Source organism: Thermobia domestica, chromosome 10 (assembly GCF_964235325.1).
Source record: "Thermobia domestica chromosome 10, izTheDome1.hap1.1, whole genome shotgun sequence".
Taxonomy (NCBI): Eukaryota; Metazoa; Arthropoda; class Insecta; order Zygentoma; family Lepismatidae; genus Thermobia; species Thermobia domestica.
Window position 1 is genome coordinate 85,553,548 of NC_137463.1, and position 18,288 is coordinate 85,571,835.

Sequence of the window (18,288 nt, forward strand, 5' to 3'; positions counted from 1 at the left end):
GGATTATCACATCTGTGTTTCACAAGAAACAAACTCTTCCGTCTACTTGTACTGAAACAAACTCTGATTGTTAAATTTCGTCTTTAATTATATTGCTCAAAACACATAACTAGCATTTAATCAAGTCATTTTGTGTGTCATCACTTAATTCCTCTTTAAAAACAAAATCAGACTTAAATATTTTTTTTTCATACGCTGCTCTTTATATGTCAACAACTCCAACTAATTTTTGTACCAATGCATGTAGAAGTCACTTGCCCTCTTTTTTTTTATATATTTTCAGCACAGGCATTGGTCTTGGCGTTCCTTAATAACACATACATTTTCAAAAGACCACTGACATAGAGGATTCTTTAATAAGAATTATGTTATGTTCCTATTTTCTACTTACTGGCATTATCTCTCATTCCTTTTGCAAATGTAAGAAAAAAATGTCACTCACAACATCTCAAAAACACACGCATACTCTACTCAATTCTAATGAACATAACGAGTCTGATTTTGTACGGGTTTGCGTCAACGTGACGGAATAAAGAGGAATTTGTTTGCAATAATAGGCGTTGCATATTCAGAATTGCTTGTTCCAGCTTTTGCGTTGCATTAGAGTACGCAAAATTAAGCAAAGTTGGTACGGAATGGGGTTCACGTTCTCTTGATTTTTATTTGTTTGACATATTGAATCGAAATCGAAGGTCTGGCGATAAACGCTTTATATAGAAACGAAAGTCGATAAGGCGCTGAGACCGGTCTCTTTCGTAGCTTATTGCCAAAACGTTCTCTTGCGAGATTTTCTGAGTAGCTTGGGGGTAGTTCTACTGCCGCCTGAGACACTGCTTGGTGAGCCTCCCAGCAGTGGTGCTTACCACGGTTTCTTTATCGAACAATAAAATATTTGTTCAACTTCGAAAATTGTCATACATAATGTGGAAGGAAAATTAATTAATTATAAATTATAATTTCTGAAAGTAAATGGGTAGGCCGGGCCTCAGGGCCTCTTACCACTCTTTGCCACTGGTCTCTACCACTTACGCACCACGGCTCAGCTGTTTTCACCAATCATACCACCAACAGCATGAAACTTGATCATGTCTTCTCTAAATATAGACATTTAACATTTAAAAATAACATTTTTTACAGTGTGTAATTGCAAGCAAAATTAAAATATATATATATATATATATATATATATATATATATATATATATATATATATATATATATATATATATATATATATATATAAACCAGAATGTACTTACTTTTCAGAAAGTAACTGTCTAAGTGTTCTTCTATAATTTCCTGGTGATAATGTGTGATTAAACATGGACAATATAGTTTCATCTGCAACAGAAATTTAAATTTATTGTAGTTTATATTAAGTGCGGAACAGACATGTTTAAGGAAAATTTAAAATAATAGCAAAAACCATTGTTTTATAGACTTCTGTTTCTTATTTCCTTAACGTTCTACTTATCTTAAATCAGTTTTACATCAAAAGCTTAATTGAGGTCTCAGGCGATCAGAAAATTAATCTAAGATAAAAATATTTGTGATATATTCTCTAAATATTTACTCGGATAATCAATTGAACGTTGGCTTAATGTAATTTGGTTTATAGTTAAAAAGTTAGTTTAATATTGAAATTAGAAGTATGATATACTTCAGACTAGGAGTATTTGATCATATATATATTACAATTAACTCTTACATTTTAATTTCTGTTTAACTAAAATAATATTCAAAGATTAGACATGTATCAGTCGATAGATCATATAAAGATGGGCAACTAATATGCTTGAAATTAAATTGTGAAGCATAGTTTTTGATAAAATGGAGCTTTTGTGGCGCTAAAAACTTATGCCGTTCGAAGTCAATAATAATTCACAGTTTTTTTTTTTTTTAAATTTTGTTTCAAGGAATTCATATTTCTTTAGATATTTGTATAGTAGTAAAACAGTATTAAGCAAGAGATTGTATTTATTGCTGTTCGTTTTTCCGTAACGAATATCTGTGTTGTAATAATTAACCTCCGGAACTGTACCTATTGTTCCAACACATATGTGTGGTTTCGTTTGCGGCAAATAATTTGTCATTTCCTAAGATGTATGAGTTGGCTTTGCAAAATATTTCTTATGAGAATATAGCCTCACACTGTATTTATAGTAGTGTAACCTTATATTGTAAAATTTTACATTTTGTTTCATGTATTTTCCCCTAATTCTTGTTCGAATTACTGATACTTTAGGAGCCGGGGAGGAGTTAAATGACGGTAAAGCTTCGGATTTTTGGTAAGTTCAAAACCCGAATTTTGATGCCCAATAAGTGGGTAACCAAAAGTCTATAAAGAAAATAATTTTACATGCACATTAAGTAAGTCAATGTTTACCTTTATGCTATATTTGATCAAAATCAGTCGAATAAGTTCAATAGATTACCTACACTGTCTTTGTGATCGATCTTTTTAGAAAAAATCGAACAAAGGACAATAATAGAGAATTGGAACTTGTATCAATCGACAAATATACATGTACTGAATTCACTGACCAAAAATTTAATGAGCTAAACTGATTTTAATTATTCTCTTCTGATTTTTGGAATTTATTGCTCATGGAAGGTATGTTGTAAACCTGTAAATGTTAAAAGCTCAGCACAGAGATCAAAAAGTGTTTATTTGTCTGTTATTTATTGTATTCTAATGATACTTGTATATACAATCATTAAATTAATCAATATCAATATTAAAAATCTAACCCGAAAATAAATCTTAAAGTTATCTACAATCATTGAACTGTATACTTACAGTGGGTTCTACGCCATCCCTCACTTTCTCGCATATTTGAGGATACAACAGTGTCACTATATTCTATATAAAGTGTAAGTGTCCAAGGAAACATATCTAGATTTTGTATTCGTGCCTGAAATAAAGAAAATCTAATAATTTATATTTTATTAAAATAGTTAATCCTCACACATGATATTACACATGGGAACATTAAAATTAAATCTATTTGTGTTCTATACGTATTAGTGATAATAGTTAAATAAAGTAGTAACGAGGCCAACTGATATAAATTAATAATAAAATGTCATGCTGTTTCCTATACCAACGTACTCATGCTTTATAAAACTGAAAACGAAACTGTTTCTCGTATAGTACATTTCATTTCCCTTTCTTGAAGGTGAAACATACTTAAAGAATACTAACGCTATTACATACGATTTTTAAAAGTGTAATATGTTTTTTTTTTTTTTTTTTTTTTTTTTTTAGGATTAGAGGTACTATTGAGTTTTCTATTCACTTGAAGTTCTGCCGTAATTAACTAAGCGCTCTCCTGTTTTATCCATAAAATTACATTTGGATTGCAATTATGGAATTATCACTTTCACTGGCGGATCAGAGGTCAAAGATAGTTCGCCCTCCAACTGCGCAATCATCAGTACTGCACACACACACACACACACACACACACACACACACACATATATATATATATATATATATATATATATATATATATATATATATCAATTTAATGCCCCACATTTATTAGTTTAAAGGAGACAAATGATTAATGAAACTAACTTGGAAGAATACGTAGAATCTGAATGTAAGAGGAAATGAGAGACACTAACTCATATGATCCGTAGTCAAACCAGGAACCTCTACCACAAGGTGATCAGTATTCTTACTATTGTACTATGGTATGAGACTGAATTGTATAAATATTTTGAATGTTATAGTCTATTATTGAGGCAGTCTAACATGCTTTGGCATTCATTTCAAAGAATTGAACAACATTCGAAAATGTAAGGGAAGGCAATTGCTTCCCTCTTGGCCCACTCTGTTTCCAACTTCCAAGTTAGCTAGCAATATTAAACTAAATTTATAATTAAGCTACGAGGATGTGTTATTTACGTCATTAACACTATTGAATGTAATAAACAGTTCCAAAATGTACAGTACAAGGCAATGAAAGTGTTACAAAAAGAATTAAGTCCAAATTAATAACAAACTCTTGCGCTGTATGTTTATGCATTCAGAAACACACCTCTCAATCGACTAATTGCTGCTGGTATTCAATCCAGCTCGCACTCGTACTCCTCCTTAACTTATCTAAAGCAATGTACGTGACGTAATAATCTTTCCATTGAAAGGGGAAAGGACATGAACCATGTTTACAAGCTTTATAGCTCTAAAACTGTCTCTTTGGTTCGTTTCTTCTGAAACGCCTCTTTAGAGTATGAATTAAAAAAATTGACACAAAATGTTCCAATAGCTTCATAAACGCCTTTATTTGCCTTTCCCCCTTCTTCAAAGACTTATTATTACATCAAACTAGGAAGATGCTCCTTGTGAAATCTATGGAAATTGTCAATCAAGGCAGTACGTTTTGTGCTTTCCAACGTCTTTAATAAGACCGCAGAGTTCTAAAATCTACTGACAGAAATAAATATTATTCAATGATTAATTTCATTGTCCTCAGCAATTGCAAGCAAATGTTTCAGAGTCGTAATTTGGGCAGAACAGAAGGATGCAATTTCCCCCTCCCTTAAGTTTTATAAACACATATTCTTTGATCAAACGTATAGTAAAACGCTGATATAAATAGCAAATCTCTTATGTCTGCGGAGAATGAACGACAATGAGAGAGAGAAAGATTCAAATATGGAGACAGAGAGGAATGATTTACATATGCAAGTTTAGAATAGGAGAAAAATGATCGGATAGCACCCATATTATGGCGAAACGGTGGTTTTGTGAAACAGAAGAAGGCAAGTTTTCGAACTGCGATCACATCAGGCAATTGTCGAATTAAGGTGGAGAACATTTTTAAGAGCATCAGATTATTGCGAAGAGAGAGAAAGATCTTAAAATCTGGAAAATGAAGAATTTTAAAAATTTTCAGCTTCCGAGACGAATGCTATCGATGTATCACTTTATACATTCAGCCACAGAGAACTCTACGCAGCCATTCATATACTTTTCCTTTAGCTACGTTGAGAAACTAATAGAATGTAATATTCCAAAAGTTCAATCGGTGGATGAGACGTTGACATTGAATATAGACCTCTTGTAGCTTAGTTACAAGGTGCATAATGAACTTCCCCTTGTTCAGGAACACATCTTAAATCAGTAGAAGTTTGTTACTACTGTGTGTTATTTGAGTTACATTTGAAAGAAGCATCTGATAAAGAGTGCCAAATACTTAAACGTAAATCATCTTTTGCGAAGCTCTAGTAAAAAATGAAACAAATCTTCGTAAACATGTTAGACTTTTGAAAAGAAACATCATTAATTGCATTTGATGAACCTCAAGAGAAGGTAAGCTGAGGACAACTTTTTTTTAATCTATCAGATTAGGAGAAATGCAAAGACATAATAAAATAAATTTTATGTCACGTTATTGACTATTTATTCACTATTCCGAACTGAACTAAGAATGAAATAGATTATAGAAATGGGTATTTTTAAACTTAAATACTGTATTTATATACTCTATACAACGAACTTTAAAATGTTTTTAATAACTCAAAATAATACTACTTGTTTTTATTGAAAATTGAAGAGATATGAACAATCTTAATTGTTCAGTTTTTGCAGCTAAAATACCTACAAATATATACAACATATATACTGTATATACTTATAACTAAACTATTGAGAATCTTGTTACTTCTAAATGCCAACTGATTTCGAATAAAATTACACATCCTAACTGCCACATTTATGTACAGTCTGCTATAAAATAACGTAATATGAGGAACGATTTTAAAGTAACCTTTCGTATAGCAATCACATGAAAGCTTTCCACCTAAGAGACCAATTCTTCCGACATTATTTATGAGAATAATCTACTGTCTTTTAGAATTATAAAGAAACACTATCTGAACCTGCGTTCTATACACAGCGTGTCATTCACATATGACCATGAATCTCCTTGTCATTCCTCACAACATTTGTACGTTCTTTACAGACACAGGTGAAAGACGGCTTCATAAAAATCGGCAAGGAAAACCACAAAGGGATTTTTTCGAATATTTTCCAATATCTCGCACCGTTTGCAAGATTTGAGTCTACTTCCGGTTGGAGGTTCTAATTCATGTATGATCAGTGTTTTCTTCCTTCTTGCATGTAGTAAGTAATAAGCAAATGCAATACATACACAATTAATTATAACGTCAATGAAATATGTTATTGGCCAAAGCACTCCAAACAGTAAAGATTCATCTTAGATTGGAGAAATGGTTATCCTTCATTTTTCATTATGCATGAAAATACGTCTATGAGATACGCAACCCACATATACCACTATATGGTATTGGGATGTATAACTCGCAGGATGTTTTACTTTTTTTAAAATTCAACATTTCCGGTGAACCCCTAAAAATGTAATAAAGAAATATTTGTTACGTTTTTTAAATATTCAATTAAAACTCGACAATCTACTGGAAATTTGAAATCGACCAGTGAAAACGGCATGTTTCTAGCACTTGTGGTTTTGGAGATCTCATTGTCGAAAATATTGGACACAAACATATAAACTTTTCTTTGGAGACAAACATATATACCTAGCATTTTAATATATAGACTACTTGAACTTGCGCTCTCTACACAGCACATCATTCGCATATAAGCATAAATCTCCTTTTCATTCCTCACAACATCTGTACATGTCCCTTTACAGACACAAGTGAAATACAGCTTGATAAAAAAAAAATCGGCAAGAGTTATCATAAATTTTCGATTATTTTTTCTCAATATCTCGCACCGTTTGCAAGATTTGAGCCTACTTCCGGTTGGAGTTTCTAAATCATGTATGGCCAATGATTTATTTTTTCTTGCATCCCGTATTTAGTAAACGAATACATTACATATACATTAAATATAATGTCAGTTATATATTATGTTCATTGGGCAAAACGCACCAAAAATAAAGATTCATCTTAGACTGGAGAAATGGTTATCCTTCCTTTTTCATTATTATTTGGCAATGAAACAAACGCCTGAGAAATATATAACCCTATATACAATAATGTGTTTTTGGAATGTATAATGCGTAGGATATGGTGCTTTAGATTTTTTAAAATTTCAACATTTCCAGTGTACTCGTAAAAATGTAATACAGTAATGGTGGCCATGTTTTTTAAACATTCAATTAGAACTGAACAAGCTACACAAAATTTACAATGGATCAGTGAAAACGGCATCTTTCTAGAGCCTGTAGTTTCCGAGATCTCATTGTCGAAAGGATTGGTCACAAACATATAAACGCCCACAAAGGTATAGTTTAAGAGAACCCCAAAGATGGCAGCACAATTCATTTGCATTGATTTTGTAGAAGGCTTATTAAAATACAAAGATTTTGAACAATAATTTTAAAAAGTAAACTTTATATGAAAGAATGTCTATCTGAATAATTTATTTAAAGTACACATACTTTAAAATATTTGTTTGTCTTAAACGTGAAATCACAAATAACCGTAAATCGAAGGTTTGAAATCAAAGTTTATAGGTTGGTGCTCTGGCGCTTTTGTTCAACATACTGAATCAAGGAACCTAACCTCTCTTGTGTCAGTTAATGTGCTGGCTAAGGCCAAGTGTTGCAATATGTCTTTGTGAGCAAACCACATATACAACACTTAGAGAATTGACGGAAGTTTTCACTTTCAGAGGGCAAATTTGCTTGTTGAACTTCATTTCATCATCTTTTCTTTCACATTCATCTTCATTTGGGCTTCGACCCTAGGTTACCTTCTTACGATGGCGGACTCTGGCATCACTAATTGGCAATTGATTCTCGGTAGACACATAGGATTACCAGCCTCAGTTTCTACCAACGCAAGCACTTCACTTGCTCAAGCTGCATCCGTTGAACCTTCCAATTGCACTAGACATTTCTCATGGAGAAGTCAGTCGATAGCGAGTACATCTATTGATAGACATCCATCCACTGATTCTAACAAGTCTGCAAAAGGATTCCGCGGTGGATCGCATTCTACTAACACTCAACCAATTCATGTCGACAACGCCATGGACACGGGACCACCATGCTCAGAATCATCAGCAAAACTCCAGACCTGGTTTATAACTTTCTCCTTACTGATTTTGACTCTAAATTCACACATCCAGAGATGATCTTTCTGCAGATCATTAAATACGTCCCACGTGCTAATGTTGAGGAAATAGTTCACACCAGAAATAGCTATATCATCAAGTCAAATGATCCGAATTTTAGCACCTACTTGAGAAACAAGGCATCCTACAAGATCTTTGGGTAAATGCCAAACTTACTAAGAAAACGGATTCTAGGATCAAACAACCTCCACCTCCGAAGAAGATACGAATGCTGTCTGTGGTCATTCATGACGTCCTACCTGAATTTATAGATGAAGAGTTTCGTGAAGAACTTAGTCAAGAGGGCAACAGTGTTGACAGATGCATTCGTATCAAGAATAATTCAGGCCCTACTTATATGGTTCGGATATTATCTGAAAATCAGCAATTATTAATCACTTATTAGCCTACGGTGCACCCATTTACAAAACGATTCATAAGGTAGAACCCTCAAAAACTCCTGGACAAAAGCCTATCAGATGTGAGAAATGTCAAGTTTATAATTCTCATTTTACAAATTTCCGCCCTAATCAACCTAAATGTGGCTATTGCGGTGAACAACATAACACTAGGTTGTGTAGAAACCAACATCAATCTCCAAAATGTGCTACGTGCGAAGACGCACACCCCACTTACAACTATCACTGCAAGGCAAAGCCTCAGCAGAACCTACTCGTCCAGAGTTTACAGCACCTCTCCGAAGCTCTGAAAAACCAACGCCATCAGTGCAATCAATCTTACACCCTGTCAGTGTTGAGAATCTTCTCCGTTGTTTGACTATAGTACTTCACAACATGCTGCCTTTTCAACGTGGTCGTGGTACTCGTATTTCTCATTATCTTAATCATAAATATTCTATTTCTTAATATTCGATTTTTTATACAACATAAACTTCTACTGGAACAGCTACTGCTAGAGGAACACATTGATCTATTTGCATTAAATGAAACTTCACTCAAACCTATCACAACAATGCGTCTACCAGGTTATCAAATATATCGCCATGACTATTCAGGGTCTGGTGCAAGAGCACAGGGTGGGGTCGCAGTTGGGTTTTCTCCTAAGGTATCGTTTTGTCAATATCATCCACAGATTTTCACCAATCATCCGGACCATCTTCTTTTGTCAATTTATACCCCATCACTTGCTATCAATATCGCTACAATCTATATACGGCCGCAACACCCGATCCCATTTGATTTTCTGCATTACATAGCACACAACTCCCGAAAAGTCATAACCTTGGCCGATATGAACATTCATAGTCGAAGCGACCGAGAGAAGTAACTTCTTTGACCATGTAAATCAAAATTTGAATTTACATGTACATCGTTTTCCTAGTCATTCACGACCATTTAGTCAAACAACATCCAATGTAGTAATAACGTCTCTTAATCTACTCAGTGACTGTACTATACAAATCCTTGACACTAGGTAGCGATCATGCACCAATTAAGTTATCGTTGACCAGGGGCCGTTGCCCACAGTCTAAAACCGAATACCGTACTGTCAAACGATATGATCGAGAAAACTGGAGCACATATAGGCAGTATATTGACAGAGATATTACGGATATTGCTGCACCAAGTAGCGAACACGAATTATATAATACTCTCACTCATCTTACTAGCACCTTAACAACAAACGCACGTGTAAGTATTCCTGAAGACAAAATATGTGCGTACAAACCAAAATTGCCACCTCAATATCTTGCACTGTAAAGCGCTCGCGTCAACACATTAGAGACGGCACAATATCACCGAACTGGTAATGAGGAAGAGCTCCTTTACCACAGGCAATGGCAAAGAGCAGTTAGGACCTACCTTATTGCATACAAACGGAAGCACTGGATTAACACTTGCAACACACTGCGAGATGAAGTACATCCAACGCGATACTGGAAGAAATTTCACCAACTAACGGGTAAACGTACAATAAATAAGTATCCGCTTCAACTTAATGGTGTGCCACTTCACACTGATAACGATGAGTCTAATGCTTTCGCTGACCAATTACAGACAGTTTTTACTTTATCAGAATCGCCTTGCCATGATGAGCGGATTGATCTCTCCACCATCTGTTCTCTACAGACTTCTGCATCACATCACATTGATCACAATCATCCTCTTACAAGGCCTATTACCCCGACTGAATTTCATTCAGCTCTTAGCAGAAAACGAAACACAGCACCAGAAATGGACGGCATTTCTTATAGGATGATAAAAGAATCACCGGTCTCTTTTATCACTTTGTTAATTTCCGTTTCTAATTTCATCCTCTCAACTGGTTATTACCCGTTACAGTGGAAGGTTTCCAAAGTATGTATGTTCCATAAACCAAATAAGCCCATTCATGATGTCAGTTCATATCGGCCTTTTCAGTTGACTTCTGTATTTAGTAAACTGTTCGAAAAGAGTTTAGTAAATCGACTTCATGCAAATCTTAAGGCATATGGTTTATTATCAATACATGAAGCAGGTTTTCGGCCTAAATTCTCTATCAGTGATCAACTACTTCGTTTAACTACAGTCATCACAAATCAGTACAATAAGGGCCTTCCATCCTATCTAGTCCCCATGGACTTAGAAAAAGCATTCGATAAAGTGTGGCATTATGGCTTACTACGTAAACTACAGTCACTCCGCCTGCCCACTTGTTATCTTCGACTCATATACTCCTTTATAAGTAACGGTATCGTATACGTTTCAATAGGAGATGTTCCTTCAAGGCCCATTTTCCCACATACAGGTATACCACAGGGTTCCGCTCTTAGTCCATTATTGTATATATTATACGCTTCCGACATGCCGAGCCCACCGCCTAAAGTGTACATATTTCAATACGCAGACGACACTGTCTTTTTATCGCTTGGGACAACAATCCTTCAGGTCAGCAGAAACCTACAAATAACCTTAAACAACTTTCTTACTTGGTGCAGTAAATGGAAATTAACTGTTAACACTGCGAAAACATAAGCCTTTGTTTTCCTCCCTTCAAAACGACGCAGTAAAGTACACAGAAATCCTGCAAATCTTCGTGTGTCAGTAAATGTTCATTTCCTAAGACCAGCAGTTTCAGCAACATACTTAGGCGTGGTCTTTGATTCAAAACTCTTGTGGTACCTCACTTCCAAAAACTGGCGTTGCAAGCAAAGCGCAAGTTAAATCTCCTCCGTCGTCTCACTGGCACAATTTGGGGGCTAAATGCAAAGTTACTACTCAGTACCTATAAAGCATTCTTACGGCCTATATTAACATTTGGTCACATTGCCTGGTGCCATGCCTCATCTACGTTATACGAAAAGCTTGCAATTCTGGAACGCCATGTTATTCACCTTGCATATCGTATTAAATTACCATATCCAAATTACCTCACGTATGAACACATTGATTTTCCCAACATCATTGACCATCTCTCTACTCTTAGGACACGATATATACGCTTTCGCATCACTACTTCCCATCCTATATATCTCGATACATTACGAGTTGATGCCCTTATCGACGCACCGTACAGATTTCTACAGTTGCCACTCCACATCCCGACAACGATATATATTCAAACTTCAAAGCTGGACGCAGCAGAAAGAGATATCTTTGCCATTTACATGATTCACGAACATTTACCTCACATTCTACCATCTTAGCACTTATTTTTCATTCATAATTAATGGAGCAACCCAAAAGCATAAAAAGCATAACAGCAATTTACACATATGGTTGGTACCTTGAATATCGTTGTGGTTGTTTAAGAGTCCAGAGGAAACTAATTTTAAAAGCATAATAAAGCATATTTTTAGAAAATAAAGCATAAAGCATAATTTAAAATATATAGCACAATTCTTAAAAAGTCTTTAACTACAAGTTTAACATACTATATTAATACTTTTTAAAACCAAAATTTACAATCAAAAGCATTGAGAACAACAATGCAAAAATGAAAAGCTTATTTTTATTTCTGTAAACTTTTCGGTGTAATCCTTTGATGTGGAGAGAAAAAAAGGAGAAGAAGAAAACTTCCGCCAACAATGAATAATACACAAGAACTCCACACTATATTGTTTCGTGCACCTCTTTTACTTGAGCATCTTGTGTACTTTTTGGTGGCATCTTTTACTGTCCCTTTCTGTATGTACACCTTTAAGGTGCACACACTAGTGATAAAAAAACTGACTCGAGCAAAGCATCTCTTTACAGCACATTAAGTAGAAAGTTCATTAAATATGGAAGAAACTGCATAAAATATGAATAAAGAGATCAAAATATTTAGAATATTTAATGTATAGTAAATATTACACATTATATACGATTAATGTAAAACAATGATTGAAATTAATAATAAAGCATAATAAATCATAATTAAACAAAAAATAAAGCATAATGTGGGTTGCTCTAATAATTAACATTGGGCTTCCATCCTGTCTACACTAGTCTCGAGTCACCCCGAGACAGAAGATATAACCCTCATGTGTTTAAAGTAACTTACCCATTGTGATTGTGGCGTGAATGCACTTCATTTCATATATTTATATCCACATTATATTTATTTACGATTTCAGTATATGTGTTATTTTTCATATCCAGCAGCTTAGTACCTTGAATGTATTCCTGCACTTATGTTTCCTCATTATTATTATTGTATATATTTTTTTCTCATTAAGATTAATGTATTTTATATTAAATATTAATATACTCGCAGTCGCACTTAGAGCAACTACAATCCTTTAAATGCAATTAGCTTGTCTTAACATCTATGCCCAAGAGAGGGCTTAATCCTCTAATCTCTTCCCCAAAATTGACGCTCTAAAATGATGAATAAAGATATCTATTTTATACCTATATTCCCTCACCTAAAAAAAAAACGCTTTTGTTGCTATTGTAGCATTTTAATAGATAGATTTATTGTCAATCATGTTTACATCATTTTGAGAAATAAAGTAATGATGAGAAAATGAATGGAATGAAGAAAGTGGAACACCTTGCACTCGGTGTTTGTCCACAGAAAGTTCACTTGGCGCGTATCTGGGATCGAATGGTGAATTCTCTACCACTGAGCCACCGCGGCCCCTATTGTACAACGAATTGACTAAAATTATAATTATTATTATAACAATTAAATGAATGGATGTTATGAGTTGAGGATAATTTGTAAAAAAAAAAAAAAAAAAAAAAAAGTCAACTTTTTTGTAACACGGTTAAGACTAGTAGCGCCAATTGCGGCGATAACAAGAACTAGACTGCGAACCGTATCGAGAGGGAATGGCTAGCTTCACTTTCAAACTGGTCATCAATCCGGCTTAACTGAAATTCTGAAATATATTGAGTGAAGGAATTGTATATTGTGTTAAAGAAATTTTATACTTATTGTGATCTATACACAAATATTATTAAAAGTTCAGTGAGATACGGTTGTATTGTGGCTTAATGTGAATGGTCAAAAGATTTTTGGAAGTCTACCATAATAATTTGAATGTGGTATGTTGGACGTTATATGTTATCTGGTAAGCTGGGTTTTGTGTCTGATATTCAATTTTGACATTCATGTATTCTGTACAATATTGAGTGTAAAATTCTATAATTATGTCTATGAAATGAACATATATGTTTTTGGATGTATTTCTTCTTATAATATATTTATATACCGAAAAAAGTTTTGGGAATGCTATCATTATCCTCATCTCTAACTTCCAAGTAGTAATCAAATGGTGTTCTATTGCCATAAGATTGAAAGTATCAAAATTCCTTTAAAGTATTTGCTTTTCTGAGTGAGATTCTTTTAATAGGAAATCTATTTAATATTTGTATAGTATCGATCAATTTTTCAATTCGTTATTACTTGCACGTGTGGTATATAGTTACGCCGTGCCGGAAAACGACAGATTGTGTAGTTTAAATTTTCTTAACACGCGTTGCAATGTATAACATTTTTTTTTAGTTCTTTAATGCCGTTTATGCTTCAATAAACGCAAGTACTATCACACTTGTTCTTCCTGAGTATAAATATATATTATCACTAATAACGAATTCTTTGAAATACTTATACAGTATATCATAAAATTAACACTTTTTTCTTTTGAAGGTATCGATGGAAATGCTAATTAAATAGTGTTTGAAATCTCTCGATAACTAACGTAAGAAAAACGTGAATAACGCAAATTAAGAGATTTACTATGAGAGGGATATAACTGTTATTTAAGAAGTAAACCCTACTATATAGTCCAAATAGAATGCACAAATAACAAGAAAATGTTTGAACATTTAAATATGTGTAATATAATAGTGGTAGTATGATGTGTCAAAGCGTAAGTAAGCGTAAGCTGTAAAATGGAAGACGAAGATCACACAAAAAATATTTTATTATTATGTAGTTAGTGATACAGATTCTACACAAAAATGTATACACTGTTTAACCAATATATCATATTTCTTAATTACAGTTAATTCTTGTTCAAACATGTGTTTCAAATTTTCAAGTAGACATATGTTTACATTAATGTTCAAAATTTTGGTCGTTGGCGGCCAAACACCTAATACAACGACGAACGTTCGCTCCAGTTACAGCGGTCAATGTAAAAGACCGATGCACATGCCTACGTAATCTTCCGGCGAAGGCTCTCGACCTCCCTCTCCACCTCCCGTGCACATTGCGTAGCAGATTTCTGTGATGACGTTTGAAACTTTTCCAGCACGAAAGCCGACGAAGCATGACTTGTTGCTGTAGGCGTTCTTCCCGATTTTTCTTTGTGAATATCGCAAATCGTTCCATGCGCCTCAAACTTGTCAACAATGTGTTTGATTGTTAGGCAGGTTGGTGGTTCAGTACCAAACTACCCTCTCCACTGACAATTGAAGATGCCGACATCTGTTGGGACAAAACCCATTCTACAACATACTTAAATTTCAGAACAATTGTCAAAGCCAGTGTCCTGATACATAATGACAAAGAGTGTATACATTTTTCTGGTGGACTTTGAATATTATCTACTTTTCAACATGTGCAACATCTTTGATCAGACAGCGTAATGTGGATATTTTTCGTGATGTGGTACTGGCTTCTGTATGCCTGTGCCAAAGAATTCTTCGGCCAAAGACTGGAACCAGGATGTTCCAAGCGTCTGCAATTCAGCTTCACTATCAAAATGTTGTCCGGCCAAAAATCGCTTCAGGAACTGCCAGTGTATATACTGTTGCTTGTTTTCTGACATCAGTAGAACACTCATCTTTTGTTCATGGAGACAGTGTGATAGAGGAACTGGTCACCTTCTTGGTGGTAACGAAGCAGGAAATTCAAAGCGGACGCTATATGCTTTTCCTTGTGCTCCGCTGTTACTTATTTTGTACTCATTTTACACGCAACTTACTAAATTGCTGTCGCTAGGTAATAATCTCTATTTCGAGGAGGCTGTATGTACGCAGCCTCATGTTTAGTGTGCCACAGTTTTCTCTTCACTAACTCCATACAACTATGCTCGCGACAGGTTATGGCAAAGTAGTCTTCCTCCATTCTTGGACAAGAGAATTCCATTCTGACCTCTCGTGCTATATTGAGGTGTTTCCGAAACTTAAGTTCTCTGTGCACATCGTAATTATTATCTTAAATAATATTTCAATACTAAATACATTTTTAGTATTATGAGATCATGTATTGTATTTCTATCTCTATTTCGAACGAAAGTTGTTTTATGGAGGATACACTTTTAATCAAACAAATAAAGAAAATACAGGAAAGGAATAATCAGAAAAACTATTTTGAAAAAGTATACAATATAGACTAAATTTATACTATAAGTACGCTATTTACTTTACATAAATTTATACTATATGTACGCTATTTACTTTACCTGTGGCTCTTGAAAGATTCCTTCCAAACTAACGAGCGCATCATTTAAAATAAAATCATCAGCCCTTCTTGGGGTCACTAAAATTCCAAACCATTGATAACCAATAGCAATCCAAAGCAACTCATCATGCCATTCAACACTTTCTCTAGAAAGGCACAATAGATTTAAAAATCAATGTATTTTCATTTGCATAAATAAATACAGTAAGAAGACATGAAATTTAAAGCTCAGAAAGCCTAGATTCTTAAGGGGGTGCCGTAGGTAATGGTAGTGCAAGTAGTGGGGATTAGTATTGTTGCCAGTTTGGAGGATTGTTACAAAAAGAGTAACTCGTTTCTTTGTGGAAAGGAAAGGATGTACTAGCCACCGTAGATGAATCCCTATTATCAACAGATGAAGTTTAACCACACAATGGATAAATTGCCTGGGACAATTCAACATAATCCCGTTTCTTCGTAAGGTCGTGCGTCGATTCTATAGCGTGTAAGTGTGTCTGTAATGCCTGAGCTGTTCTGAAAGTTTCTATTGTGCTGCCAAAATGTCTTGAGCCTTGGCAAAAATGCGAACTAAAGCTCACACCCTCACACACCCACGCGTTGAGCCAATAAGGGTTCAGCTGTTGCTAAGCGAGAGAAAGCGAGTGGAGTTCCTTCAGCCGATAGCAGCGCTTGCAATGATGGACTAGGGATCAAGTCAATGTGGTATATTTATAGTGCAATTCTTTTCTAAAACGTTTTCCTTCAGATCTAATGACAAATAATGTATTATTTGCTCCTTGGTAGCCTGAGACATAACTTGCCTGATTAAGAAAATATGCGTCTATGGGCTTGTTCTCACCTTGCTGAATTTGAAAAATTTCCATCTCTGCCTTATAAGCCAGTAATTTCGGTCTGCACAGATCTGTTGATTTTTTTAACTGATCATAACTAAGTGCTTCTAACTGATTTTGCGCTTTTAACTGGAGTACTAAATCGAGAGCAATGTTTTGAAGGTACACTCATGTCCAAAATTACTGTCGCATGTCTGTAAATATGTTGTTGTAAAAATATAATTTGATAACGAATTCGCCCGGTATTTCTTATAATGTTTGTATGTGTATAATCGGCAAAGACATGTATGTGGCAAATTTCATCTCAAAAGAGCAGTAAATAAGAACAATAAAACGAAAATAAAACTTTCTTGTCCATTTAGCAACATTTTGTTTTACTTATTCTAATTTTCGTCTTTATAATTCTTTTCCTACGAAATTTACCACAAACATACATTTTCCGATTATACACAGTATCAGTATTAAAAGTGCCCTGCAACATCGTTATCAAATTATATTCTTACAAGGAGACAGTTATAGATATGAGATAATCGTTTTGGACATGAGTGTACATTGGGCGAAACTATTTTTTCCTTTTCTGCATTCCAAGACTGAAGCAATGTCAGACGGTCAAAAAGCATGAAGAACCGATTGGGGTCATTAGTAATGTGCTCGAGTATTTGGTGAGGTGGGGAAAGTTAAAATAAGGACGGAATTTTTTTTTCCGCCACGTTAGTCGTATTCTTTGGAAAAGTGTTTTTACCGGATCTAGTCTCAGGCATACACAGAATTGTTTTTTGCTAGGGTTAAATCACGCGGAAAGAAAAATCACTAAGTTCACTGTTTAAAAAAATCACATACCTACGATTTTTTTAAAAAGAAAGTCTACTTTGCTGGTTGATAAAAATGGGGTCCGATAGGGAGATAATCAGTTACGAGTAAAACGAGTCGGAAACGCTTTGTATATACCATGTAAAGTTCTTTCCTTTGAAGGGGGGTAGGTAGTGCTACGTTGAGTAAATCAGAGTCCGGAATCGATTCCCTCTACCGGTTTATTATAAAATCTAATAAACAGTATTTACGGAAATACTACAATATAAGTTCTCTTCTTTAGCTCTTATAAATACAAGCAAGTAGTACATTACACTCCCCAAGCCAGTTTAAAAATACGAAATTAGTTCTTTAACGCAGGCATTAACGGTGATACTTGCCATTTAACTCGAGGAAAGGCTCTTTTAAACTTTGGCGTAAATGTCAATATATGTATACTGTCTCACTAATGGTAAGATATGTTGTAGTTGGTGTTGCAGTTTGCGCATTAGGAGTAGTGTTATCACTAAAATTATCTAATAGAATCGGAGGAGATATATCAAGTCTGGGTAGCTTCAAAGTCCGTGGTGTCGAGCGGATATGATGATATAATATGCATAAATAAATAAAAGTATGAGAACTAGAGAAGTTGTCATAAACATTGCTATAAAGAGGCGACTCATACTCGAAAAAAGGAGAGTTTACATTATGAAC

General features: G+C 34.5%; 1 protein-coding gene across 1 annotated transcript in view; it reads right to left on the bottom strand.

The window, feature by feature from the left end:
- The window catches only part of LOC145662523 (aminopeptidase N-like), a 125,097-nt gene that overhangs the window by 50,492 nt on the left and 56,317 nt on the right, over window positions 1-18,288 (bottom strand). Inside the window, exons 5-7 of the mRNA XM_081728183.1 lie at window positions 15,957-16,101; window positions 2,801-2,915; window positions 1,260-1,341 (exon numbers count right to left, since the gene is read on the bottom strand). Of these exons, the coding sequence (XP_081584309.1) occupies window positions 1,260-1,341; window positions 2,801-2,915; window positions 15,957-16,101 (342 nt within the window). The remainder of the gene's footprint in view (window positions 1-1,259; window positions 1,342-2,800; window positions 2,916-15,956; window positions 16,102-18,288) is intronic.